Source organism: Cebus imitator, unplaced genomic scaffold (genome assembly GCF_001604975.1).
Source record: "Cebus imitator isolate Cc_AM_T3 unplaced genomic scaffold, Cebus_imitator-1.0 Scaffold312, whole genome shotgun sequence".
Lineage (NCBI taxonomy): Eukaryota > Metazoa > Chordata > Mammalia > Primates > Cebidae > Cebus > Cebus imitator.
This window is the reverse complement of record NW_016107627.1, coordinates 1,250,372-1,275,816: the sequence shown is the minus strand read 5'-3', so window position 1 is coordinate 1,275,816 and position 25,445 is coordinate 1,250,372. Positions and strand designations below refer to the sequence as shown.

The 25,445-nt window shown below is 53.4% G+C and overlaps 2 protein-coding genes across 3 annotated transcripts; one reads left to right on the top strand and one right to left on the bottom strand.

Moving 5' to 3' along the window:
- Window positions 1-2,743: 2,743 nt before the first annotated feature.
- On the bottom strand, window positions 2,744-7,717 carry ZIC2 (Zic family member 2). 2 transcript variants are annotated; one of them, XM_017503567.2, is made up of 3 exons: window positions 6,331-7,717; window positions 4,389-4,552; window positions 2,744-4,185 (listed from the first exon to the last, which is right to left on the bottom strand). In XM_017503567.2, exons 1-3 carry the CDS (start codon window positions 7,403-7,405, stop codon window positions 3,832-3,834), a joined length of 1,593 nt encoding a protein of 530 aa, XP_017359056.1. In that variant the 5' UTR covers window positions 7,406-7,717; the 3' UTR covers window positions 2,744-3,831. The 2 variants fall into 2 exon arrangements, with proteins under 2 accessions (XP_017359056.1, XP_017359057.1); XM_017503568.2 differs by having other exon boundaries at window positions 4,092-4,222.
- Window positions 7,718-17,624: 9,907 nt separating this feature from the next.
- Window positions 17,625-24,478, top strand: ZIC5 (Zic family member 5). Its single transcript, XM_017503566.2, has 2 exons — window positions 17,625-19,398; window positions 23,694-24,478. Exons 1-2 carry the CDS (start codon window positions 17,868-17,870, stop codon window positions 24,134-24,136), a joined length of 1,974 nt encoding a protein of 657 aa, XP_017359055.1. The 5' UTR covers window positions 17,625-17,867; the 3' UTR covers window positions 24,137-24,478.
- Window positions 24,479-25,445: the final 967 nt, after the last annotated feature.

Genomic DNA, 25,445 nt, shown 5'->3' with positions numbered 1-25,445 from the left:
TTCTTCCCCCGCGTGCAGCCCGGCCTTGGCCCCAGCAGCCTCCCCTTGCCTACGCCCCGAGGAAAATCGACGCGGCCTCTGATCCTGAAGTAACTGTCTCCCCGCCCCGAATTTCGTGGGATATCACTGAACCAGGGAAAGCTGATACCGATGCTAGTTATCATCGTGGGCATTAATAATGCAGTGAGGATCACGATAATTAATAATAATAATGACGGACCTCCCGAGGGGCCTCCAGCTGCCTCCAGATAAAGCGACCCTCGCGCTGAGGAGAGTTCTTAGGTGGTGGATGGAGCGGAGGGCAAAGGAAGCCGCTCTGAGCGCACTGAAGTTCAAGTTGAAGGCGGCGGCTGGCAGAAACCGTGCTGCGGCCACTGCAAGTTGGGCCTCCCTGCGGGCAGCGACCCGCAGCGCAGCGCAGTGCAGTGCAGGGTCCCAGCGAGCAGAGAGGGCTGGCTTCAGTTTTGTGTCTCTGGAGTCAAGGCAAGAGCAGGTTAGCGTTCAGGTCCGGGGTGGGGTTGGGGGAGGACGCCCGTCCCCCCCACCCCCACCCCCACCCCCAGGCCCAGGCCCAGGCCCAGGCGCCTGAATGCAGTGCAGGCTGTGGGGCCGCGAGCCCTGCGTGCGTTCTCAGTTGAGCAATTTTCACATCTTGACACTTCTACACTACTGCCATCTCCCCTCCCCTTCATCCAGTCCTTGGGATTAGAAGGGCAGAAGAGAAAGGCGAAAGGGAGAGAGACTGGACCACCTTGTTGGATCCGTGACTTGTTTGGACAAAGCCTTGTGAAGCGAGGGACCGGGAACTGGGAGCCCTTTCGAGGGAAGGCGGCTCCCGCCTGCTCCGCAAGTCCTAGGGTGGACTCGGAGACCACTCCCGGGCTGGGATCTGCCTGCTTCATATTTTACTTTTCTGCTGAAAACTAGGATCAGCGCCCCCGGACCCGAAGGGGCCTCGGGCGGCTCTCGGACTTTGAGTTGAGGGAAGCAATCGAACCAACTAAATGCTGTGAGCTCGGCCACGTCTTTCTTGCCGTTTTCCTTCTTCCCCAGATGGGAAGAAAAGCCTCAAGCCCCGTGGTAAAGTTGCCCTCCTCACTCCCATCTTGTCCTTCTCCTTAGATTTGGGACTTCTCTCAAAACGAATTTCCACCAAAAAAAAAAAAAAAAAAAAAAATTAAAGTTGAAACATTTCCAATAGGCCTTTTTATTATTGCACAAGTTATGACAAATATTTCATTTGACTCCTTCATCCTCCTATGGGGGAGAGGGGGCTTTGGAAAACCCTAAACGATTTTCATCACAGCTTATAATGTGCTCAATGAACTCTCCCAAGGATCAGTAACATATGCCAATTATTTTAATAATTTCGCCTAATATATTAGGGGTTATAAATTTGATTTTAATAGGGGTCTGATTGCTTCAGGAGATGGCGCTTGGGCAGTTCGAAGAGCCACTGGGGAAGGCAAGCCCGGCATCTGTCACCCTCTGGTGGCACCCCCACCCCACCCCCAGGCTGGCCGCCTTTCCTCCTCATTGAACAGGTAGTGTGACCTCTAGGAGGTCAGGGCTGCCCGCTCTCCCCAAGCGCCCCTCAGGCCTGGCCAGCCTGGCCCGGAGGCTCATTCCAGGCAGGAGGGAAAGGAGAGCCGGGCAGCCGCAGCGGCAGCCACCGCAGCCACCCGCGCTCTCCGTCTCTGTGGCGGTGCTGGGCGACCCTCTGGAGGTGTCGCTGCTGCCACCCAAGTCTTTTCCCCGCTGGTGGGGGGGGGCTGGAGGGGGGAGCTCCACCACTGCCCAAGGCCTCTTGGAGCTACTGGGAGATGGAGGTATTTTGATGGCTTAGAAATTTAAAAATAATCTTCCCCATCCCTACTCTTTGGTTATTAAAATTATTTTTGCCTTCTTCCTTTGAGTATCTTGTTTGAAAACTCTTAACAGCTCCTGCGGGGGAGGTAGCAAGGCTATAAACCTAGGAGAAAAGCTGGTGGCTGGGGCTCTGGCTCCCTCACTTCCACCTAGCAATTTTATGTTGATACCTTATTCTATTTTATTTTTACTGAATTCTTCAAGAGGTTCTCTTTTTTGGGGGGGCTAATGGTTTGTTCCTTTGCTATCTATTCTCCTCCCCCAAGAAGATCAAAATGTGGCCTATTTATCACCTTGCCTGGACCATCCTGCTTGTTGGCACACAGCCGCTTTGCTTCAGCAGGATTTCTCTGCTTAAAATTTCAAGCAACTTTTGGTACACACGGGCTCTTAAACTATAATCATTAGGCCAAGTTCAAAAAGAAAGTACTCTGCTCAGTTTTAAATGTGTAATTAAAAATAACTGTACCTCAGCTTTTCAGAGGGAGGGAGAGGAAAGGGGGCAGGAAAGGGGGCAAACAAAGAATAAGGAAATGTTTAGTGCTCTTAAATCCAGCCCAAATAGCTGAAAGAAAGAAAGGCATTCCCTCAGATAATGGAGCCATTAGAAGCTCTGAAGGTTCCTGCCGCCATTCCTCACAGGGGCTTTCCAAAAATTTAATTCACTCTCAGCTATTAAACAAAGGACAAAGAAAATAATTTTGAGACCTTCTGCCAAAGGGGCGCTTTGGCTTGTTTTCTATGCAGAAACACACCTTCCTCCCCAGAATGCATGTGCCACCCGCCCATTCAGGCTCGCTACTGCTACCCAAGTCAATCCTCAGCTGCCTCTTTCCCCATTTTCTTTAATAACTTTGCTAGAAAAAATAGTATGTTCATGCAGTTTCAACACATTTTATTATATTTCTGTATGCATTACTCTCAAAACATCACAAGAAATGATCAAACCACTTAAAACCTTCAAATAAAAAATCTTGAAACAGTTTATGCCCACAATTGTACATATTTATAGTTAAGAAACATTCTTTATAAATATTGTTTCCTCTGTAGCAAGTTAATACCATAATTTAATTACAAATGGATAAATATGGTAACGGGTATTTACAGAAGGAAGGGTGTTATTACGGAAAAAGCTAACGGCACGACGTTTATTTCCCCCCCACAATCTTTCATACAAGAACTAACAAATTGAACTTGCAAAAGCACTACAACATCACATGTAAACCCAGCTAACAGAAAAATACATTCACAAGCGTTGGTGGTGGTGGTGGTGTGTATGTGTGTGCTATGGGTCAGTGTGTTGAAGAAACAGAAGGGCGACTTTGGCACGGCTCGGTTTTTTTCCAGTCTATAGTTACATGAAGTTTACAATCAGGTTGCCTCATAAAAAGGAACACAATATTCAATACCACAATACAAAATAAACCATTTTCTTCCACATTACTTAAAAAGAAACCGGGTAAACTAAAAAAGAGAAGAGAAAGCCCATCACTTTGGGGAAGGGAAGGGGAGGAAGGCGGGGAGGAAGGCAATCCGGAGTTTTACAAATGGACAAACTTCTATACACCAAAAAGCCATTAAAACCACCTCGGAGAAGAAAGGAGGAGTCCGCTATGTACACAGTTTGTCAGAAGACTGGGAACAGGGTGGGAAAGAACGTGGGCATGGAGGTTAGCAGGGAGGTTTGGGTCAATATTTTTGTGGGTTTTTATTTTTTTATTTTTTATTTGTTTTATATTTTCAGCTTCAAAGACTCCGGAAGGGATATTTTTGCTCTTCATGCCTAGATTATTATTTTTTTAAAAAAAAGTTTTAAAAATCCTTCTGCTGGTAAAATTTTCATCATCATAAAAATCAGATTCGTAATTTTAACAACATGATCACAAGGTGCCCTCGCTGCTAGCTGCGGGGAGGGTCGCTGCGCTGGGGTGGGAACAGGGAGTGGGAGAGAGGCCCGATCCCTCACACGTACCATTCATTGAAGTTGGAGGAGAGGCCGCTGTGGCCCCCAGCTGTCCCGCTGCCCCCGCCAGAGCTGCCGCCGCCCCCACCGCCTGCCCCGCCGCCGCCCCCGCCGCTGCCGCCACCCGAGCCGCCTCCCGTGCCGCCACTGCCCGAACCTCCGCCCCGGTGTACCGCGGACACCGCGGCTGCCGCCGCTGCAGCCGCCGCCGCTGCTGCTGCCGCCGCTGGGGACAGATTGGAGCTGCTCTGGGGCTCGGAGCTGGGGGACACCAGCCCCGGGGGCGTCGACGACTCGTAGCCAGAGCTGGCAGCCGGGGAGGATTCAGAGCCCTGCGGGGAGGACTCATGGACCTGCAAGACAAAAGCCGGGAGGGGGGACCAGAGGGGACTGGGTGTGAGTGCAGCTGCTGTGGGGCCGGGCCCCTGGGGGAAAGCACCCCCACAAAGGTCCTCATCGCCGCCCCGACCCCTGGGGACCCTCCCAGGCCCGCTGAGGTGGTCCAGACCAGTGCTGCCCCGGTGCCTCGCCCTCCTCCCGGCCGCCGCGGTGGTACCTTCATGTGCTTCCGCAGCGAGCTAGGGTGCGTGTAGGACTTGTCACACATCTTGCAAAGATAGGGCTTATCGGAGGTGTGGACGTGCATGTGCTTCTTCCTGTCGCTGCTGTTGGCGAAGCGCCGGTCGCAGCCCTCAAACTCACACTGGAACGGCTTCTCTCCTGTGGAAGGCAAACACCGGCGCTGGCTGCAGACACCCAGAGCCTGCTGAGCCCTGGGCCGCGGGCGGCTGGGCCGCGGCGAGGGAGAAGGGCCTGAGGGGGCTGAGTCCCTTAAACCAATCCAATCCCCTCTGTGGCAGAACCGAGATCAAATTAACCGCCTTCTCGCCCGACAGCCCTGCTCATTTATTTAATATTTTACTTTCTCCCAGGCTGACGCCCATCTCCTCAAATTTCTCAGGAATGTGGGTAGTTCCTGGCCCTGCCTGCCTTTCTAGAGGGCTTCTTGGATTTGCGGCTTCTAACAAGTTGGTCTCGCCACAGAGAAGCTGTTATTATGACAAAATATTTGGGGCATTATCAAAATCACACAGGCTGCTGGGCTGCTGTCGGTTTCGCGCCAGGGCCAGTAAGCAATTACATTTGGAGTTGCTACGTGTTGTTTAGGGGCCGGGCTGTGGAGAGTGACTGAGCCAGTATTTTCCATCCAAAATTCTGCAGATGGAATTAACCACAATTCTAGTCTCACCTCCAGTCTTTAAAGAATAAGTTGAATGAAAGGTAAATACTAGAGATAAGGCAGCATCTAGTGATTGCGGAGAGGCACAAGCTGGTAAGTGAGGGTTGGGGAAGTCAGAAAAGCCTTTCAAAACCTCCTCGTTTAATTTTCTGGCGGTCCCTGCATCCGGTTGCCAGAATTCCAAATGCTTGGAGTCATTTAGAGGTGTGAGAACTCAAACCTCGTTCCACTTGGAAAGGGGATCATTTAACGTTAAATTCCATTAGCACCTAAATTGTTTCTTAAAGACATCCGCTCAGACACAGGACTCAAAAGCAAGCATTTCATGCAAATAAATTTCTCAAATTTTAAACCTTGTTAAAAGCTTGTCTAGCACCTCTGCTCCCTCCCTCCCCGGAAGAGAACAATAGGCCGCTGGCGCATCCCCACTTCGGAGTAAATATTGACGAGGGAAGTTGCTAAAACATTTGGCTTTCTTTTAGGAAATCGTCTGGCACGATTTTGGCTGAGACCTGGTCATAGATGAATAATCTATGAGGCAGGAGGCGCGTTCTTTTTCAGCTCTCTTCTCACGCGATCCCCCTGCGGGGCCGCGCTGCCTGGGGCTCTAGCTGACCTGGGTCCAAGTTGGGAATCGCAAACCCTCTGGTGCCCATTAGAGAATTTCACAAATTGCTGCGAAACCACCGTAAAGTCCCTGCGACCCACCCGGAACGGGCTTTAAAAACACTTTAAAAATGAGAAATGCATTACAGCTTCGGCTCACACCAGTCTCATTTAATGGGAAACAGTCCCGGGAAGGGCGTTTGGACCACGAGTGAAAGAAGTGGGAAAACACACAAACCACTCAAACAGACAGCACTCTGAGCAGAAAAGCACATTCAGACAAGCTGGCAAAATCCTCTCTAGGCTCGCTTCCCGGGCACCGAATTAGAGAGCAGTTTTATTTTGTGCTTTCTACTTAGAACGGAAATTATTAACCGGGGCTGAGCAAACCAAGCAACTGCATGACCGAAGCATACATTTGATGTGAGGCTGATCATTTAAAACTCGATTTCCGCACATGGAAAAATCCAGCCTGATAATATTCTGTCATCCTCCAACAAAAACAAGCGGCTGGCTCTCTCGTAGATGCAAAAAAAACACCTCCCATCCCAGGGCCCCCGCTGGCGGTCTGCACCCAACGTCGGCACCCACAGCCCCTCTGCCTGTGCGTGTCTCCCCTCCGCACCTGGTCCCTGTCCCAGACCGCGGTTACCTGTGTGGGTCCTTTTGTGGATCTTGAGGTTCTCGGAGCGCGCGAAGACCTTGCCGCAGCCGGGGAAGGGGCAGGGGAAGGGTTTCTCGCCTGTGTGCACGCGGATGTGGTTGACCAGTTTGTATTTGGCCTTGAAGGGCTTGCCCTCTCGCGGACACTCCTCCCAGAAGCAGACGTGGTTGCTCTGCTCCGGGCCGCCGACGTGCTCCACGGAGACGTGGGTCACCAGCTCGTGCATGGTGCTGAAAGTTTTGTTGCAGCTCTTCTTGGGGTTGCTCAGCTGCTCGGGGTCGATCCATTTGCAGATGAGCTCCTGCTTGATGCACTGCTGCCGCATGTAGCGGAAAAAGGCACCGGGGTGGTGGTGATGATGGTGGTGGTGGTGGGCCGCCGCTGCTGCCATGTTCATACCCATGTTCATATTCATGGGGCCGTACTGGTTGTGGAGTTGCGCCGCCGAGTAGGGGTCGGTCCGCGGGCTGGCCACCTGGCGGTATTGCTCCGAGCGCCCGAACACCTCTCCAGGCAGCCCGAGGCGCATCTGCCCGTTGAGCACATTCTGCGAGCTGTGCGGCCCGTGCTGCTCTGGCAGGCCGGGGAAGAGGAGGTGGCCCTGCGCGTCCGAGTGCGCATGGTGTAGGCCGCCCGCGCCCGGTCCGAACAGCCCATGCTGCCCGCCACCTGGCGCCGAGTCCCCGAAGCCGCGGCTGCGGAACAGGAAATCCCGGGTGGAGTTGAAGGGCGGCCCAGAGTAGGAGCCAACGTGCGCAGCGTGGGGCCCGAGCGCTGCGGCCGCAGCAGCAGCTGCAGCGGAGCCGGGGTAGGCGCCGGGGCCCTGCGACGTGAACGCCGAGCTCTGGCCCGGGGACAGCTCGTGCGCGCCCGGGTTGAGCTTGAAGGCTCCCATGTGAGCAGCGGCCGAGTCAACGAAGCCGTTCTGTGCCGCCGCCAGGCTCAGTTCACGATCCTGCATCTCGGCGGCCGCCGCCGCCGCCGCGGCGGCGGAGTGGTGATGGTGGCGCGCGAAGCTGCCCACCCCGATGGCCGGGAACTGGGGACCCGCGTCCAGGAGCATGGCCAGAGCGCCCGCCCGCCCAGGCGAGCCCCGCGCCTCCGCGCTGCCTAGACTCCCGCTCCCGATCCGCGCGGTGCGTCCGGCGGCCACCGGGCTCCAGGCGCAGGCGGCGGTGGTGGCGGCTGCTTCAGTCCTGGGAGCAGCTCTCCGGCGCCCGCCGCCTCCGCCGCCGCCTGGATCTGCCTCGGGCGGCCGGGAGCCGAGCGAAGGCGCAGAGAGGAAGAGGAGGAGGCGGCGGCGGCGGAGGAGGCGCGGGAGGAGGAGGAGGAGGTGGAGGAGGAGAAGAGTCCAAAGCCAGGAGGAGAACCAAAGTGTATTAAAGGAGCTGCGGCGGGGGCGGGTGAGCAGGGCAGGGGAGGGCGGGCGGGAGGAGGGAGCCGGAGGGAGGTGTGGGGAGCCGAGAGGAGAGGGGGGCTACCGGGGGCGAGCACCGCGCAGCGGCCCCCACCCCTGCGCGCACCCGTGCGCGCACGCACACACTCACTCACTCGCACGCCCCACGGACCCGGAGTCCGGCCGCGCCGAGCAGCGCCGGCAGAATGCAGTCACAGCCGCGGCGGGACCACGGTGCCTTAGCGCCGCGGCCGTGGGCACACCAGGCAGGCGGGCGAGGAGAGGACCGAGGCGAACTCCGCGCTTGGCGCCCGGAGCCAGCGCACCAGCGTCTCCACCTGACCGCGGCGGGAGTGCCGGGGCGGCAGGCGGAGTCCACGCGTCCTCCACGGCGCGCTCCGGCTACAGCTCCCTCCCCCACGGCCCTGCTCGCGCCGCCCCGCGCGCGGCGGGTATTGTTCGGCGCGGCGGCCGCAGTGTTTAGCCCTCCTCGGCCTCGGCGCTTGGCATTGGCTGCGCCTCGCGTAGTAAACTTGCAGTGGCTACGAATTCCCCCAGATGAAGGCAGCAGCCCCGACGCTCCCCCTTTCTTTAAGTTGTGCCGGAGGAGGAGGCGGGGGAGTAGGGGGAGGGGGATGTGGGAGGGGAGAACGCAAGCAGGGGGAGGGGAGGAGGGGGAGGCTGGGCTGAAAAACAATAACAACAATAAAAAAAGTGATCTCTCGCTCCCTCTCTCCCTCCCACCGCTCGGCCCTGGGCGCTGAGCCGGGAACTAGCGGCCGCGCCGCGTGGACCGAGCGCAGTCCGCGGCCAGAGCGAGTGTGAGGCCCAGGCGGGATCCCTGGGCTCGGCTGCGGTGGGCTGCGTTGCCACCTCCTCTGTTGATTTCTGTGGGCGCCGCCGACGCCGCAGCAGCAGCCTTTTATTTTGTATTTTTTGTCTCCTCCTTTTCCTCTCCCCTCCCCCCGCGCCCCCTAGTCTCCCGCCCCGGCCTCCCTCGCTCCCACCCACCCACCCTCCAGCTCGAGGCCGGGTCCCCCGGTCAAACCGCCCCTTTAACGGCGGCTCCCGCCCCGCCCGCCGTCCCAGGGCCGCGATTGGCCACCGCGGCCTCGTCAATCCCGCGCCCCCGCCCCGCGGCCGGCCCGCCTCTCTGTCCCCGCGCCCCCTGAGCTGCTCGCGGCCCGGGCAGCAGCCGAACGTGCCCGCTGGCCCGGCCTGCCATCCTGCTGAGCTTCACCCGAGTGCTCGGCGCGGCGGCTTCTAGTCCCGGCCGACCGCGGCGCTCCCGGGAGCCGGGCGTCCAGCGTGGCGTGGACGTGGGCCCAGGCCGCGAGGTCTAGGCGTCCTCGGCCGGGTCAGGAATGGGACGCAGCCCAGCGCTGCAGTCCTTCCGCGTAGGCCACCGACTCCCTGGGGACCCGAGCAGCTCCCAGCGGACACCAAACACCTCGGGGGCGCCTGGCCCGAGCACTCCTGGCTGCTCCAGACGTGGCTAGCAGCTGGGTCGCCCGGCAGGAGGCTCTGCGCACCGGGACGTTTCAGGCCCGGGGCCCCGCCTGGAGCGCGCCACGAGGAGAGGCGGGGGGCTGGTGTGCTGCCCACCCTCCCTTCTCTCCCCCCTGCCTTTGTAAACTTGCTCTGTGGCTTGGAAACCACAGGTGCAGGACGGTGGGCACAGAGAAAGCCAGGCAGTCCCCTTCTTCCCACCCTCCGGACGCCCACCCAGACACCGCCTTCCCCGCCCCCCGCGGCGGCTCCGTCCGCCCCTCGACGCGCTGAGCTCCCCCCCGCCGCTTGCGTCCTGCTCCGATTACAGCAGTAAACACTGGGCTGCGACCCCCGCGTGGAAGGGGGTTGTTTGGAAGTCGTTTAAAGACAGTGTCACCCTCAGGCTAAATGCCCAGAAGCCGGGCCACCGCATCCTTGGGCTAGGAAATGTGGGAACGCCCGAGACCAAGCGAGGCTCAGGCCCGAGTTTGTCTGCGGGTCAGGCTCAGGGTCTCGGGAGAAGAAGCCGCCAGACTCCTCAGGGCTTAAACCTTCTAGAAAGCATATATATCCACTCCTTCTCCAGGAGCGGGGAGTGCCACCCGGGCGGTGGTCCGGCGGCGAGGCTGCTCCCGTGCCGCGCCTGGCCAGCCCTGCGGCCCAGGCTGACCGCTGCGGACATTTCCTATCCCGCCGCCCAAGTCTCGCGTTCCCGAGGTAACCAGAGAGGGAACCGCAGACCCCGGGGCTGCAGAGGTGTGAAAAGGACAGCCTGAGGCCAGCGCTTCGAGAGTGTTCGCCGGACTGGACTGGATAACTGCTTTTATTTGTAAATCCCTAGGAGTTGAAATAAAATTAAACGAAGAGAAATAATCAATTTTCAGTATTATATGCTGAAATGAAATCAACAAAAACGCGGGAAGAATCCTCTAGCTCACTATGGCTGGCAGAGCCCGGGCTCTCTTGCGCCGGCTCAGGCAGCCTCTCCCGGCTTAAGCGAGTCTCTGCAGGTTGGCGCTGGCCGTAGCACCTAGCATAAGGGACCCAGTGCCCTGCCTCCGTCCCCGTCTTCCCTGTCATGGGGGTGGGGGTGGGGTGCAAGAAGGAGGGAGGCTATGGCATCCTGTCTGAAAGCAAGGCAGTTTGCCTGGAAGGTGGAGATTCTCACCTTTCTTGAAAGGAGGAGAAGTTCCCATTTCCACACTCCTCTCTCTGTGCATAAAAGGGGGCGGAGGGCACTAGCCAAACTGGCCCCCTAGACCTAGAGAGACCTGTGACAGGGACGCGGCCAGAAAAGAGAACTTCTCAGGCGGAAAGGCTGCCCTGCTACGCTGAATCCATTAAAAATTGCCCAGTGCAATTTTTATATTGCACACTTGTTTGTTTTATTCATCAATTTTTATGGGGATGGGAGAGGAGCGCGAGAGGAGAGTACCTGGAAAGGCTTACTCCAAAAATATTTCCGAAGGAAAGTGCTTTCTTGGAGATTGGTTGTGAGAATAGCAGACCTGCACATCCAGAGACCTCACTTCCCTTCCTTCTTTCAGGCCATCAGACTTCCAAGTCGTCCTCCTTTCCCACTGTCTTACCCCTCCCCAGTCCTCCCTCCCTCTCCTCTTTGACCCATTCTCTCGTTTCGCTTTGATTCCGCTTTTGCTGCGCCCGCGTTTGGGGATCGCGCGGCTGGACGCTCGCTCGCGCCGGATTCCGGGGGCCGTGCGCGGCCGGGCGGTGGGGCGGACGCCTTAATTCCCGCCGGAGACCCCGCGGGTTGGGCCCTCCTGACTATTCTTTCCCGGCTCCAGTTCTCCTCTCTCTGCAGGGCACAGAAGAGCTGAGCCAAGTTCAAAGTCACGTCGCCGTCCCTTCTCAGAAGTGCTTTATTTCTCTACAAACCGCAAAACCCCTTTACTTCATGACACTTTTTTTTTTAAAGGAAGGAAAGGGAAGAGAGAGCGAGAGCGAGAGCGAGAGAGAGAGAGAGAGAGAGAGAGAGAGAGAGACAAGGGAAAAAAAAAAAGCATGCAAAGGCTTTCAGAGTTACTGCCTCAAAAGTAGACTCGGGTTCCTTGGCTGAAGGAAAAAAGCGGCCAAGCGGTGTAGTGCACAGTTTGAGTGAATTCAGTTTTTCAACAGGTTTCTGGAAGGGCCCATCTGTGGCAGTGTCAGGCCCGCAGGACCCACAACTGTCTCCATCTGACAAGCATGTCTCTTCTTTGTAAGCTTCCCAAAAGTGTGCTTCCGAAATCTTACGGAGGCGGCGTGCGGCTGGGCCGCAGCCCGGGGCTTAAGCGGATCCGGCTCCAGGCCGCGCGGGCCGGTGTTCATTTCTCCGCAAGTAGAGGGAATGGCAGCGCAATGGAGAATTCAGGTTGTCTTCAAAAAACAGAAAATCCCGCCAAACACCAGAGCGCCCATCCACCAAAGCACCTCGTTGAGGTTTGTGGGCCTCTGTGAACAGTGTTGACTGAGGTTTTTGCTGGTATGGGGTGTGTTTTGTGTACCTATGCATAAATACATCATGTATGAACACTCTGTATCCTTACACACACATAGGCATGCACTGCTGGACAGGAAAAGCCAAAGAACAAGCAAATAAAATTGACCTTTACATTGAAAAGCAGAAGCTCTTGGTTGCCACACCACTCAAACTTTTAATTTTCCACTTAAGGAAGAAGGTGGAAATGGGGGTAGTGGGAAAGGGTTGAGAGAAGAAATGAGACAAACAAGTGACCCCCGCCCCCCCAAAAAAAAAGAATTTCACAGGATTCCAGCACCATCATCTGTATCACAGACTCATAAATTCAACAAGATCATCAACAGGATATTAAGTTGCAGGGCACCTTTGATTCTGCCTTCTCAGCCACTCCTGGGCTGAGTGACCCCTGACCCATGAAGGACCACATGTGTGGTGGGGGAGCCCCCTCTATAAAACCCACCTAGAACAAAAGTTCTTTGTTAGGGCTTTAGAGAAGTGTAATGTAAAAGAAGGGGAAATTGTGAAAATCTCAGCCAATGTTGTAACTTTTAAATACCATTTGTAAGAAGCAGGGGTGCTCAATGAGGTTGTGATAGGATAAGACCCTCTCCAGTTCGCTAAAAGAATGTATTTTCTTCCTACAGTTAAAATTTAATGTTCTGTAACTGGGCTTATAAAACGTCTCTATATAAAATATGTGCTCACCAGCAGTTTAGTGATAGGGATGTAATATTTGTGTATTTGTCAAAAGGGACTCAGAAAAAATAGAAGCCATCAGCCACCTTGGCCTTTACCCCTGCATTGGTGATAGTCAGTGGTTGTGGTTTTGCTAAAGGAAGAGAATTAATTGTCCTTACTTGTCTCCTCTTTTCCTGATGGTACTGTTTCCACTGCTGCAAAACAAACAAAACCAAACAACAAAAAATAGGAGGCATTAGCTTATGTGAATGTGTTTAATTATTCTGAAGACCTATCCTTTGGGCTCCCAGGCGAACTATATCCAGAGAGATTGAATACAGATGACAGGCAAGCAGCTTTCCAATAAACTGCAGTATTATTGCAATAGACTTTGTAATACAATTTATGCTGTCATTCATAAATAGCAATGCCATATGTCAACCATATTGCTTACACAAGTAAATCCATCAACGTGTCACTATTTGATTTATCTCAGCAGCTTCTTCAAATATTGAAGTATAGATATTGGAAAGGGTGTGGAGTGAGAGGAACTACCCAAGAAATTTGAGATTTTATTTTTAACTGCACAACCTCTACTTCTCCTTTATTTCCCATCCAAAAACATCCTAAAGGATAAGAAATGAAGGGGAGGAGAAGCACATCGTGGGGCCAATAGAAATAAATATTGAGTGATTATATGAACTGTGAACATGTAAGAGAGTTCTGTGGTTGTTTTGACCTTCTGGGCATATTTTGGAACAATAATGCATTTCCCAAGAAATTATCAATCCTAATGGTCAACTGTAGGTCAAAGGTCTTTCTCCAACAACCTCCATCTCTGAGGGTAAAAATGATTGCAAACCAAATGAGAGTATTTGATGACAGGCAGATTTTATTCAACTTATTCTTTAGTAGTAAGGAAGTAAAGGAAGTGATAGTTTTTCAATGGCTTTCAGCCACAAAGGTGAGGTGGACGTGGGATAGGCCAACTTCATAACTGTACAAACAACAACCAGACAAACCAAATCCCCACGGAATCCAACATATCAGTCACGGTCACACAGCCCCAGTCTTCTACCTTTTCATCCTCATGAAGTCTACATAAGTGTGATAGTGCTATTAGAAGAAGCACTTTTCTGTTTTCTGGTTACTCTTAGCTCCACACATATCTGTGGAGCCTCAGGACTCAGGGCCAGCTCAGGAGGGCGGTAACCCTCGGAGAACCCCTGAGAGGGCTGTGAATTGCGGAGTGATTCTTAGCACCCAAAGGCCCTGGGCCAGTCGCAGTTCCCACGCAAGTCAGGTGGTGAGTGGCCAAGGCTGGAGGGTGGGGATGGGGAATCCGATCCCTGCCCCGTGCAGACAGGGCAGGCGACCAGGAGAGGCTGCCCTGAAACTCCCTGCATAGCGCATGGCGAACCTGATTTGGGAAAAGCCCTTGAACCCCAAGTCCCCATCACTTAGGGCCCTGGCGCAGCTCTACTAAAATGCAGCTGTACCGGTGCCTTTGCCTACCTCGCCCTAGCTTTTAGGAAAGGTCTGAGTGGACCATCAGGCTCTTCCCAGTGTCGGCTAGCAATCCCCCTCCTGTTTAGCACCCACTGGCGCCCTTGGGCTGGGCTTCAAAGGTCCTTCGATTCCTCTAGTAATTCGGGTGCCCCATTCGCCCTTGAACCCGCCTCTGCCGTGACCCAAATGGCACTAGATGCTCCAAACCCGCCGACACCCAGCCCTTCTGCAGGGAGGCCGCCCTCACAGAAACCACGCGGGACCAGAGGGTTGTAAAGCAATTGCAGAGGCAATAAAAGGCGGTTCGGTGGGTCCCCCAGCTCCTTTCTTGTCCACCCCACCGTCCCCCCCCCCAGTTTCCCCTCCCTCTGCCTGCAGAAACAATCAAACAAAGGCTCAAAAGCCAGGAAATGTCTAATTCACTTCCCTTAGAGTTTATTAATTGCCCATACCCATCGCAGGAAACTTGGCTGTGTTCGGTGACACACCGAGGGCCCCGGGGAGCGGTGGAGCCTCAGTCCCCCGTCCGCGCAGCGGGGAGCCGAAAGCGCCAGCCCGAGCATCCCCAGAGATCGGGTCCAGGGGGCTCCAGGCAGCTGAGCGCGGTTAGCTCAGCTAACCTGGGTTCCAGTTAGCTGGCCATTTACTAGGCCTCTCACCTCCTCAGCCTCCTCACACCTTTGTCTGGGGCTGGAAGGAGGTTGGGGTTGGGGGTGCAACCTAGAGGTCTGGAAATAGGTGCCCCGCAATAGCCCTTGCTAACTCCAGAAAGGATGTTTCCATGTTTCCATGGCTTGCCACTTTGCTGCCTCCACACAGGCATCTCCACTGTAAAACGCAGAAAGGGGCATGGGTTTGAGGATTGGCCCTGACGACCAGCACCACCGTCGAAACATACGGGCCAAACCCACAGAAGGAGAATGGACATAACGCCTTCCACAGCCACCTGCTTTTAAAACTAGTATTATTATTCCCTTCAGCGCCCTGGAAATTGTTGGTGTTTATTTAGGAAGTGTGACACAGTTATTGGGTCTTTAGAAACTTGGGATGTTAAGGGGGTTTGATTTGGTTCCCAAATAGCTTGAAAAAGAAACAGCGCACCTGGGGTCAGGCGGGTCATCACAATAACAAAAAGGGTTTCTACAAAATAAAAAGCTCTTTTATAAAGAAAGGCAATCCCGGAAATCCACTGCAAGCCTTCCTGATGACCATCTAGCTAGGCCTATTCTCAGGTTTAATTGGCAGGCGGTTTATTGGCGCCTTATTGGTGTTGATTGAAATTTTGCTCCCAGTCTTTTATTTTAAGAATTAGCATCTCAAGTCGATTTACCTGAGTCAATTATCTTTTTAGGGTCCAGGTTTGGTCATAAATTTGCAAATATTCATTAAACTCACTTTGTAAATATCCCTCTTTCCTATCGCTCCCCAAATCTCTATTATTTCCTAAGAAGTCTTTTCTTTTTTAAGGCTTCCATAAAAAGAAATTGATCAGGGAGCTATATTTGAATTAAGACATATTAAATCGATGACAGATACATATCATGCTGTGTTTAACAAGAGTTGTACAAGGAGGCGGGTTCCAGATTCCGCACGGCTCTGCTGCACCATTATTCACATTTTTACAGCCTTTCCTTCATGCCTTCACCCATTAAACCATTAAATTTCAGCAATTCAATAAAACAAAGCAGTTATAATTTTGACGAAAAGCTATTTTGAAGGGGGTGGAGGTACCCATTTTATTGCACAATAAAAATGCTCAACAGTCCATATTAAAGGCTAGGTTGTGTTTATTTTCTTCTTTCTTTATTTATTCTTTTTGTTTTTATTTTTACTTATAACCTGCAGGATTGAACCCAAAGCTGCCATTACTGCAAGAATTAATGCTTATTGCCAAGAAATTCAAATAAAGGAAAGGCATCGTAAATGTTCTGAGAGGAAATCAAGACGGTGATGATAATTCCAAATATAATGCTTTCTTCATAAACCATCTATAAAGATGGCACAGTTCTCGATCGACCTTCGCCTGGTTGGCTTGAAATGTTTTAAGTGTTTGACACAAAAAATTGTGAAAGGACTCGTCCTCTCCAAATAGAGATGAGGATTTTGTTACTGCTGTTTATTAAATTTTTTTCGTTGTGTTTCCACACACACCTTTAATTCCCCATATTTGAACTTCATTGAAGCTTAAAGAAAAAGTCCATTTGGAATTTGATGGTAGCATTGTCTTTGTTTGCTTGTCAGTTTTATACAAGAAATGACATTCCTAAGTCTCATACCGAAGCCCCCTGTTAAACATTGTTCATACCAATGTAAATGGTGCTATCTAATCGACTCTTTTGAGAATATTTCTGATTACTTCCCAGGATCATCGCCCCGATAATGGCTTTGTGCAGTCTACTTTTACTTGGACTGCAAACGAATTAAGTTGGAAACATGTTTTATTGTATCTCCAAAGGAAAAAAAAATCACATTCTAATCATTATCACTTTTTTTACAAGTAATGTTACGGATGGCAGCAAAATAAAAAATTAAAAACCCTGGACTTTAATATACAAGCATTTTGAAACATCACAAATTTCAAAAAATGCTTTCTTTTAAAATCTGAAAAGGACGCTTTGGGGCACTACAACCCCTAACTTGGGGGGAGGGGCCCCACATTTCTCTGTCTGCCAAAAAGTTATGCAGGAAATTTCTATTTTAAAAAAATCGATTTGTTACCAAACCACTGGAAAGGGATGGGATTCGCTTTTTAGAAAGCCAGTTTTTATGGTTTTCAAATAAGACATCTTAGGCTGGTTTATTGAAAACGATAAGGTGAAATATTATTAGCAAATAAAAAGCAGATATATTTATTGATTTCAAAATAATATTTTATTGGATCAATTCTAATTGTGGACCGGTCAAAGAAACTGAGGCATACATGTGGACTGTGACCTGGACTGGAAGGAGAACTTCTGCTTAAAGGACGGTGCTTATTTAGCGGCTTGTCTCTGAAGAGATGCTGTTTGGCCTGCCCTGCCACTGTATACCCGAAAGGCAAAAGTTAGAATCGCTGCCCGATCTCCTCTCCCCCGCCCATACTGTAGATCTAATTGAAAGTGGCAGATCTAGAACCGATGAGTAGTGAGATTACACTTCGAGCCAACTCCTTTGAACCATGTTGAAAAGGACTCCATGAGCTAAAAAGTCGAGGTAAAACGGTTCCTCTGGGGAAATACTTATTTTGACTTCACCTGGTGTTTCGCGGAGCCAAATCATTGAAGTTGTCTTGCAAGCAATAGACTTTATCTTCTTCACTCCGTCTACTGTCTGTGCGCCCTAGTTCAGCGCTAGGCGGGTTGGGTGTCCAAATAAGAAGTTTCTAGCATCACCACTACAGGTAGGACGGGCTGTTCACCCTCCTCCCCGAAAGAGCAGCCTAGGGCTCTTCCACCCCGCAAGGGAGGTGGAGGTAGAAAGTACTTGGGTGCCAGAAGGCACACAGCGAGAAGTGAGGTCGAGGTTTTTGAAACTGGAACTTTGCTCCTAGGGGGACCCCAGCCCCTCACCACCCCGCGCCCTCTGCCCGGGTGCCGGCGCTCGCTCCGCGAGGTGCGTCTGGGGGAACGCCGGGGGCTGCGCGCGCAGGCCAGGCTCAAACTTTCTGCAAGTGCAACTTGGGCATCCCTGGGGAGGCGGGGATGCGGGGCTCCAGCAGAGGAGGGGCGCTTGGGGAAAGCGCAGGCGGCCGCGAGCACGGGGGCGGATCCCCGCTGGGCCCAGGGCCTGAACAGGAGCCAATCGGGCAGCCGAGGCTACTGCCAATCACGCGGCTCCCTCCAATCCCACCCGTGCCATTTCCAAAATCTCGGTCCCACTGTGCAGCTCAAATGTGGTGTTCACTCTGCCAATCGCTGGAGGATAGAGTGGGAACAGGAATAAGCAGAGTTAGGAGGCCAGGACAAAAGAAGTTAAAGAGCGCCTAGTATATACATGTTTTTGAAGGCGGGCAGAGGGAAAAAAGTCCCCCCGGTGAGGGTCTATGGGCCTGATTGTGTAGTTCTGATGGAGCCCCCTTTGAGCAAGAGGAACCCGCCAGAGCTGAGATTAGCGGATTTGGCAACGGCTCAGGTCCAGCCGCTTCAGAATATGACAGGCTTCCCGGCGCTGGCCGGCCCGCCCGCCCACTCCCAACTCCGCGCCGCCGTCGCGCACCTCCGCCCGCGGGACCTGGGCACTGACCCCGGCGTGGCCACCACTCCGCTCGGACCCGAGCACATGGCCCAGGCAAGCGCGCTGGGCCTCAGCCCTCCCTCCCAGGCGCTCCTGGCACACCCCGAGGCTCCGGCGGCCGCCGCCCTTGCTGCAGCCTCGGTCGCGCACCCTGGCGCCGGCAGCTACCCCTGTGGCGGGGGCAACAGTGGCGCGCAGCCCTCTGCGCCCCCGCCCCCAGCCCCTCCTCTTCCTCCCTCCCCTTCACCCCCTCCCCCTCCCCCGCCTCCTCCTCCTCCTCCTGCCCTCTCGGGCTACTCCACCACCAACAGTGGCGGCGGCGGCAGCAGCGGCAAAGGCCACAGCAGGGACTTCGTCCTCCGGAGGGACCTTTCCGCCACGGCCCCCGCAGCGGCCATGCACGGGGCCCCGCTCGGAGGGGAGCAACGGTCGGGCACCGGCTCCCCCCAGCACCCGGCCCCGCCTCCCCACTCGGCCGGCATGTTCATCTCAGCCAGCGGCACCTACGCTGGCCCGGACGGCGGCGGCGGCCCGGCGCTCTTCACCGCGCTGCACGACACGCCAGGAGCCCCCGGCGGCCACCCGCACCCGCTCAACGGCCAGATGCGCCTGGGGTTGGCGGCGGCGGCGGCAGCCGCGGCGGCCGAGCTGTACGGCCGCGCCGAACCGCCCTTCGCGCCGCGCTCGGGGGACGCGCACTACGGGGCGGTGGCTGCCGCTGCGGCCGCCGCCCTGCACGGCTACGGAGCCGTGAACTTAAACCTGAACCTGGCGGCTGCGGCGGCGGCCGCAGCGGCCGGGCCCGGGCCCCACCTGCAGCACCACGCGCCGCCCCCGGCGCCGCCGCCGCCGGCGCCCGCGCAGCACCCGCACCAGCACCACCCCCACCTCCCAGGGGCGGCCGGGGCCTTCCTGCGCTACATGCGGCAGCCAATCAAGCAGGAGCTCATCTGCAAGTGGATCGACCCCGACGAGCTGGCCGGACTGCAGCCGCCGCCACCGCCACCGCCCCCGGCCGGCGGCGCCAAGCCCTGCTCCAAAACTTTCGGCACCATGCACGAGCTGGTGAATCACGTCACGGTGGAGCACGTGGGCGGCCCCGAGCAGAGCAGCCACGTCTGCTTCTGGGAGGACTGTCCGCGCGAGGGCAAGCCCTTCAAGGCCAAATACAAGCTCATCAACCACATCCGTGTGCACACCGGCGAGAAGCCCTTCCCCTGCCCCTTCCCGGGCTGCGGCAAGGTCTTCGCGCGCTCCGAGAACCTCAAGATCCACAAGCGCACTCATACAGGTGGGTGTCTGTCCCCGGCCGCGCCGCGGCCGCCACCAACTCCTGCGCCGCCGCCGCTTCCGCCGCTGCTTCTCCTCCTCCTCCTCCTGCTCGCCTTAATTTTTTCCTCCTTCTGCTGCTTCTCTTCGCATACGTATAACCCGGACATGTGACTTCTTTTTTTTTCTCTCCCCCTCTTTTTTTCTATGAATAAGTAATTCGATAGCACACACAGGCCCCGCGTTGGGTTGCCACACGGCGGAGTCTCCAGCGCGCCCGCAGCCCCTCAGCCGGGACAGGCAACGCGCGCCAGCCGCCGCCACCACCACCTTGGAGCAGATGCTGCAGCAGCTGGAGCAGGAAGGCGCCCAGGACCGTCGGCAGCCCCCACCCGTCCGGCCCCGGGAAGTCGGGGAGGGCGATGGGAAAAGAGGCCGGAGCCGCCCCGGCAAGCGCCTCGCTTCCCACTGGGTCGTAGGCCCCGCGCGGTCGCCGAGCTCCGAGGACCGAGCGTGGGATTTGCTGCGGGATTTAGGCCGCTGGAGACAGCCCCTCCGGGAGGGGAAGGGAACCCTCTGCGAAGACACGAATGCGCTTTCGGGCCCCCAGAGACCACTCGCACTCGCACTCGCCCACCGTCGCACACCCCTTACGTACACCTTCGCTTGCATGCGTCTCCCACAATTTTACACTCATGTCCTCCCGTGCGTGCACCTCATTCCCGCGACACCGACACCTGTGTGTCCTCACACTCACACCATTTACGCGCCCCACGCGCTCTCTCGCACGCAGTATCATACTCGCCATGGAGGGTGCTGGAGTTAACATATGTCCTAGGGAAGGTTCTAGTTGAAGGAGGACCGAGCCTCCCGCCATCGGTGAGGCCTACCCTGTCGTGGAATTCGGGGGACGCCTTCGGCGTCGTAGGGACCCTCCCACCCCCCCTCAAGCCCTGCCTCTGGGGGTCCCTCTGAGGAGGGCGACTGCAGCTCGGGGCGGTGGGATGGCTCCTGTGGGTCGTGTGCCCCCTTTGAGCGGACAAGCGCGTCGGGCGGAAGCGCTGGTGAGCGTGAGCGCAGTCGGGATTTATAGGGACAAACACGATTACCCCTCGGAGGACACTTAAGTAACAGGAGTTTACGTTCAGTAATCACTTGGCTGATTTATCGGCGCTGCCGCGGCCAGGAGGCAGCGGTCAGGGCTGGGGGCGCTCGGGGCTCTGCAGGGGCAGCCGAGTCGGGGTGGCCCGAGGCAGGAGCCTCGGCCTGGCTCCAGCTTGCCTTCGTGTCCTAGACCTCCCCTGCAGGCCTCCTGATGGCCGGCGGGGAGCACGTTTTCCCTGGAGCCCTGTTTCTTTCTAATCGGGATCAGTCCGCCTTAATGATTTTTCCAGAAGGAAACTTCCCAGGAGGCTCTCGTAAAAACGCCCTGGCCAGCTAAGCCGGCTGCTCGCTCCTGTGCCCAGCACTTCTCGGCCGGGCCAGGTCCAGGGACCGTGAAGCTGCTCCCCACCTCGGCCCCCAAAAGGAGCCCCCAAGCGCGGTGCCGTGCGGGGACTCGAGCCCTTCTCGCCAGCCTAGGCCTGGCCAGGGAAGCTGACTTCCCTTCGCAGGTACCTGGAGCTGTGAGCGTGGAAGCCGATCCGGACCCCGGCGAAACGGTCCGTGCCCCCGCCTCCTGTCCCGGATGGCTTCCCGGGCCGCCCGCGCGTGCGTAGGGTCGGGGCGGGGGGCGCAGGGGACCCTGGGTGCCGAGGGGACCCGTGGCCATTGGGTTTTTGGCTCCGCGTCTCGTGGACGGTTGCATTTTCTGTCCCCTCCCGGCGGCCGCGTGGGCCCCACCCGGTGGAGCTTGGGGGTTCTTCCGGGAGGGATGCGGGCGCCTTGGGTTCAGAGTCCAACCATATCGCGGTGTTTCTGGGGGTCCCTGGGCCTCTCAGCCATCCGTCGTTGTGTCCTGAGAGGGCCCATCCGGACTTACTTCCCTCCCTGCCACGCCGCTCTCCTTTTTGGGGGTTATCCGGGATCCCGGAACGGATTGATCAAAGGGACTAATCCCCGAGCCACTCCCGAAGGCCCCTTTCCTGACCCACGTGCCCCCAATTCCGTTTATAACCGTCCTGCGGGCCCGACTCGCGTGCTCTCTCGGGAGAGGGAGCTGCTAGGAGCTGGCGGTGCCCGCACGTAGTTCCTTACTTTCCCATAGGCTCCAGGCTCTCAAACTCTGTAAATAGTTAAATTCTGACGTGACCCGTCTGTCGGAATCTTAAAAGTAAACACTGAAGTCTCTCAGCCTTTCCAGTTAGGTAGAATTTGCTCATTCCCTTAGGTCCCCTGAGCACACGGGCCGTGGCCGTTCCATTGCCCTGGCCTGGTTCTCTGCTGTTTCTCCGAGCACCTCTTCCTTTATTTACCTCTAATGTTCCACCTTGCCTTCCAATCCCTCCCTTTCCTGAATCTAGTTGTTTGCCTTTTTCATGTGCAGTGGAGGAGTTAGCAGTGTTCAAAGCGTTTATTCACAATCCGGGATATGTAGGTTGAACAGAAACATGACCATGCTGAAAGCAGCATTGCATTTTTCGTAGGGTGGGTAAGTAAACCCACTTACGCCTCCACATTAAAGAAAGGCTGATTTTAATTTTTTAAAAAGAATGTGATGTTAACTTGGTCTTATCTATGACTTAAAGGGTAATATAGAAATCAGGACAAATCACTGTTTTGATAAAAAGGAATTTGCTTTGTTTTTGGTGAAACTCATCCACAGAGAATTTTAGAGGTTGTGATTATCATGGAATTGTGTTGTTTCTCTCTTTATATATCACTGTAGGAGGCATATTTGAATAATGTCTAATTCTATTTTAAAACAGTATTTCCATATAGGGAAAGTTAAATTCCAGGCATCCATCTGAATACTCTCAGATGTGCTAGCAGACTCTGCCACTGAGGCAGTTATCGTTGGCAAAACTCACTGCAGTAAAATACACTTGCAGTTGCAAGAAAATTCACCACAGAAATGTGTGTACACTAAGCTGAGGCTTCATAGTTTCTTTTTGAAAATAAGTTATCCAAAACAAGGGAAAACGTCCTACCTAGTATGTCACCAGAGGAGCTGCTGAAATGGGAGCAATTCACCTTTATTTTTAAATTATTTACATAAAAGAGGAAAATATTATGAATACAATAATATGTATAAAATGATTTGTTCAATTCTGGACTCAACTATATCAAGTTCAGGGATGCCAAGGGGAGAGGGAAAATGCAGTTAGACTGTTGCTTGCTGTCTTCCTTTTCTTGCTATTTAACACCAAAATGTAGTGTGGCTGAATTTCTCTAGTTGTCTTATTAAGTATTTCCATTTCCTGGACTGGAGGCCTTGTGTTTAAAGGCATTGTGTTCTCGGGGTGGTTAGGTCAGCTTCAGGAGGTGTCAGGCCAAAAGACCCTTGCCTTTTTCAGAAAATCTTTTTGACTATTAAGCAATGTAGTCAAATGTACCATATTTATGGTATAAGGTAAAGGTAGGTTCTGCTAAGGTTTGTGGTCTTTATTAATGTTTGTTATGGCTCTGTACTGCTGTGCTCTTAACCACCCTGCAAGTAGTGAGGAGAGCTGTAGAATGCAGAGGCCAACAGCCTATTCTCTGCCCAGCTAGCCCTGTAAAAACTGAGTGCTGGGAGTGTGTTTCACAGGTGCCTCTGTTTCTAAAGAAAGGCATTGTTTTGTTTTACCTCCTTCCCTTTCCCAGCTCCACATTCTCTCCTGCTGCCCCTCTCCATCAATGAAATGCTGGGGAACACTGAAAGGAAATGCCATTATTATAATTTTACTGTATCCCCAGTTTACTTTTAATTTAGTGTATGTGTTTGTTTTTTTTCTTTCTTATATGCTTACTTCTGCCTGTGGCTTTGGAAGTATCATTTGTGTTTATTTTGACAGTAGGATCTCCTGCTTGTGTCTTTGAGTGTACAGACCCTGAGGGGAGTATGTCTGTTGGGGAAGGGGGTCTGCGGGTCCCAGGTGGGCTTCAGTGTTATATACTGCTCTTAGTTCAGCACTGGGGATCTCACCCTGACCCCTCTGGGACTGCAGGGGCTGACAGCCTCTTAGGAGCCCAGGTCCAAGCAAAGCCACCAGGCCAGTGGACTCCAGGCCCATCCTTGAAATATCCCTTCCCTTTTATGAATTAGGAAGAAGAATTAGGCTGGGAGGTGGTCTTTGGGAGAATAGGAAAAACACATCCTTGGTTCTGCTCCAAGGCTTCTCTCAAGTGAGGGGTCTCTGGAAAGCCATTGTTGACTCTTCCTGTGTTTTGTTGCAGGGGAAAAGCCTTTCAAATGTGAATTTGATGGCTGTGACAGGAAGTTTGCTAATAGTAGTGATCGGAAGAAACATTCCCATGTCCACACCAGTGACAAGCCCTACTACTGCAAGATCCGAGGCTGTGACAAATCCTACACTCACCCAAGCTCCCTGAGGAAGCACATGAAGATTCATTGCAAGTCCCCTCCACCTTCTCCAGGACCCCTTGGCTACTCATCAGTGGGGACCCCAGTGGGTGCCCCCTTGTCCCCCGTGCTGGACCCAGCCAGGAGTCGCTCCAGCACTCTGTCCCCTCAGGTGACCAACCTCAATGAGTGGTACGTTTGCCAGGCCAGTGGGGCCCCCAGCCACCTCCACACCCCTTCCAGCAATGGAACCACCTCCGAGTCTGAAGATGAGGAAATTTACGGGAATCCCGAAGTTGTGCGGACGATACATTAGAATTTATGATTAATAATAATAAGTGAAATAATAAGTGGGAGTCCTTGGACCACTTCCTAACCTGAGACAATGCTGAGCCTGAGACAAACCCGTGACTCAGACTTGCCACCGGGTCTAATTAGCCCTATTTATTCAGTATGAAACCCTATGGTGTTTGTACATTTAATTAATTTAATTAAGATATTTGGGCTTTTTTTTTTTTTTTTCTCTTAAAAAAAACAAACAAAAAACAACCAAGCTGGACTTGTACATTGCAGGAGGACAGGGCTGGGGGCAAATTGTACCAAGAAAAATGGAGAGATTAGTTAGTCGAGATACAGACTGCTGATGCAACGTATATATATATATATATACATATATATATATATATATATACATATATATATATATATGTATGTATTTTTTTTTTAAGGGGGGAGAAAAAGAGCATTAAGTCAGAACTTAACACAGCAACAAGGCCCTCTGCATTTCCTGGAGTGCCTCTCAAATGCCTTTAACACCATACTGTAGGCTGCTTTTGAGCCTCCTTGCTGGACTCTAATTCTGCCAAGGCCTCTTGATTGTAAACTACACACCTGCTGCATTGCCAACAGATCCTGGACTGTACCTGTGTCCAAAAATATTTGTAAAAACCCTTTGAGTTTATTATTTGTAATTTTTAATTTTCTGATCTCACCTTAACACAATATTTTTATACAGGATTATTTCTTCAGTATTCTACTGTGTGATTAAAAAAAAAAAAGATGCAGCAACCTTAATATATCTCCATATCTTGTGCTACTGTGATTGCTCAAGCGAAAGTGGAGGGAAGAAAAGCTGCTGCAATAAGACAACTGTGAAACTGTGATATTTTATAAAATAGAAGAAATTCAAGTGCTTTCTTTTTCCTCTATGGTGTTGTTGTTTTTTTTTTAAATCTGAATTCTCAGATGCTGCCTCCTAACTGTCCAAACTTATTGTGTAATAAAGAGATTCTGTTTTCGATCCTATGTTCTTTGGGATGCCAACATTCACAGTCAAGTCTTGTGGAGGTGTGATGATGGCATCATGCCTATTTTTTTGGAAAGCTGTTGTTTTTGATAAACAGGCCAACCCCTCTTTTATACTGTTGTATCAACCTTTTAAAAAGTCTATTTTTCAATGCCTGAAGCTGCATTTTAATGCATTTTCTTCCACCTGAGCACTGAGCACACCAAACTGGAATCCATTTGAAAATGACAGTGTGTGAAGTATATGATTTACATTAAAAGAGGGGAGGGAGTTGCCATACATATTAAAATTTTTAAAAGGTTTATAGTTACCACCAAAC

Excerpts from the sequence above, each read along its gene's own strand:
- ZIC5 (XM_017503566.2), top strand. The coding sequence starts at position 17,868 with ATGTTTTTGAAGGCGGGCAGAGGGAAAAAAGTCCCCCCGGTGAGGGTC. Across the intron at positions 19,399-23,693 it reads CCACAAGCGCACTCATACAG|GGGAAAAGCCTTTCAAATGT; the intron begins GTGGGTGTCTGT and ends GTTTTGTTGCAG.
- ZIC2 (XM_017503567.2), bottom strand. The coding sequence starts at position 7,405 with ATGCTCCTGGACGCGGGTCCCCAGTTCCCGGCCATCGGGGTGGGCAGC. Across the intron at positions 4,553-6,330 it reads CCACAAAAGGACCCACACAG|GAGAGAAGCCGTTCCAGTGT; the intron begins GTAACCGCGGTC and ends TGCCTTCCACAG. Across the intron at positions 4,186-4,388 it reads CGCTGCGGAAGCACATGAAG|GTCCATGAGTCCTCCCCGCA; the intron begins GTACCACCGCGG and ends TTTGTCTTGCAG.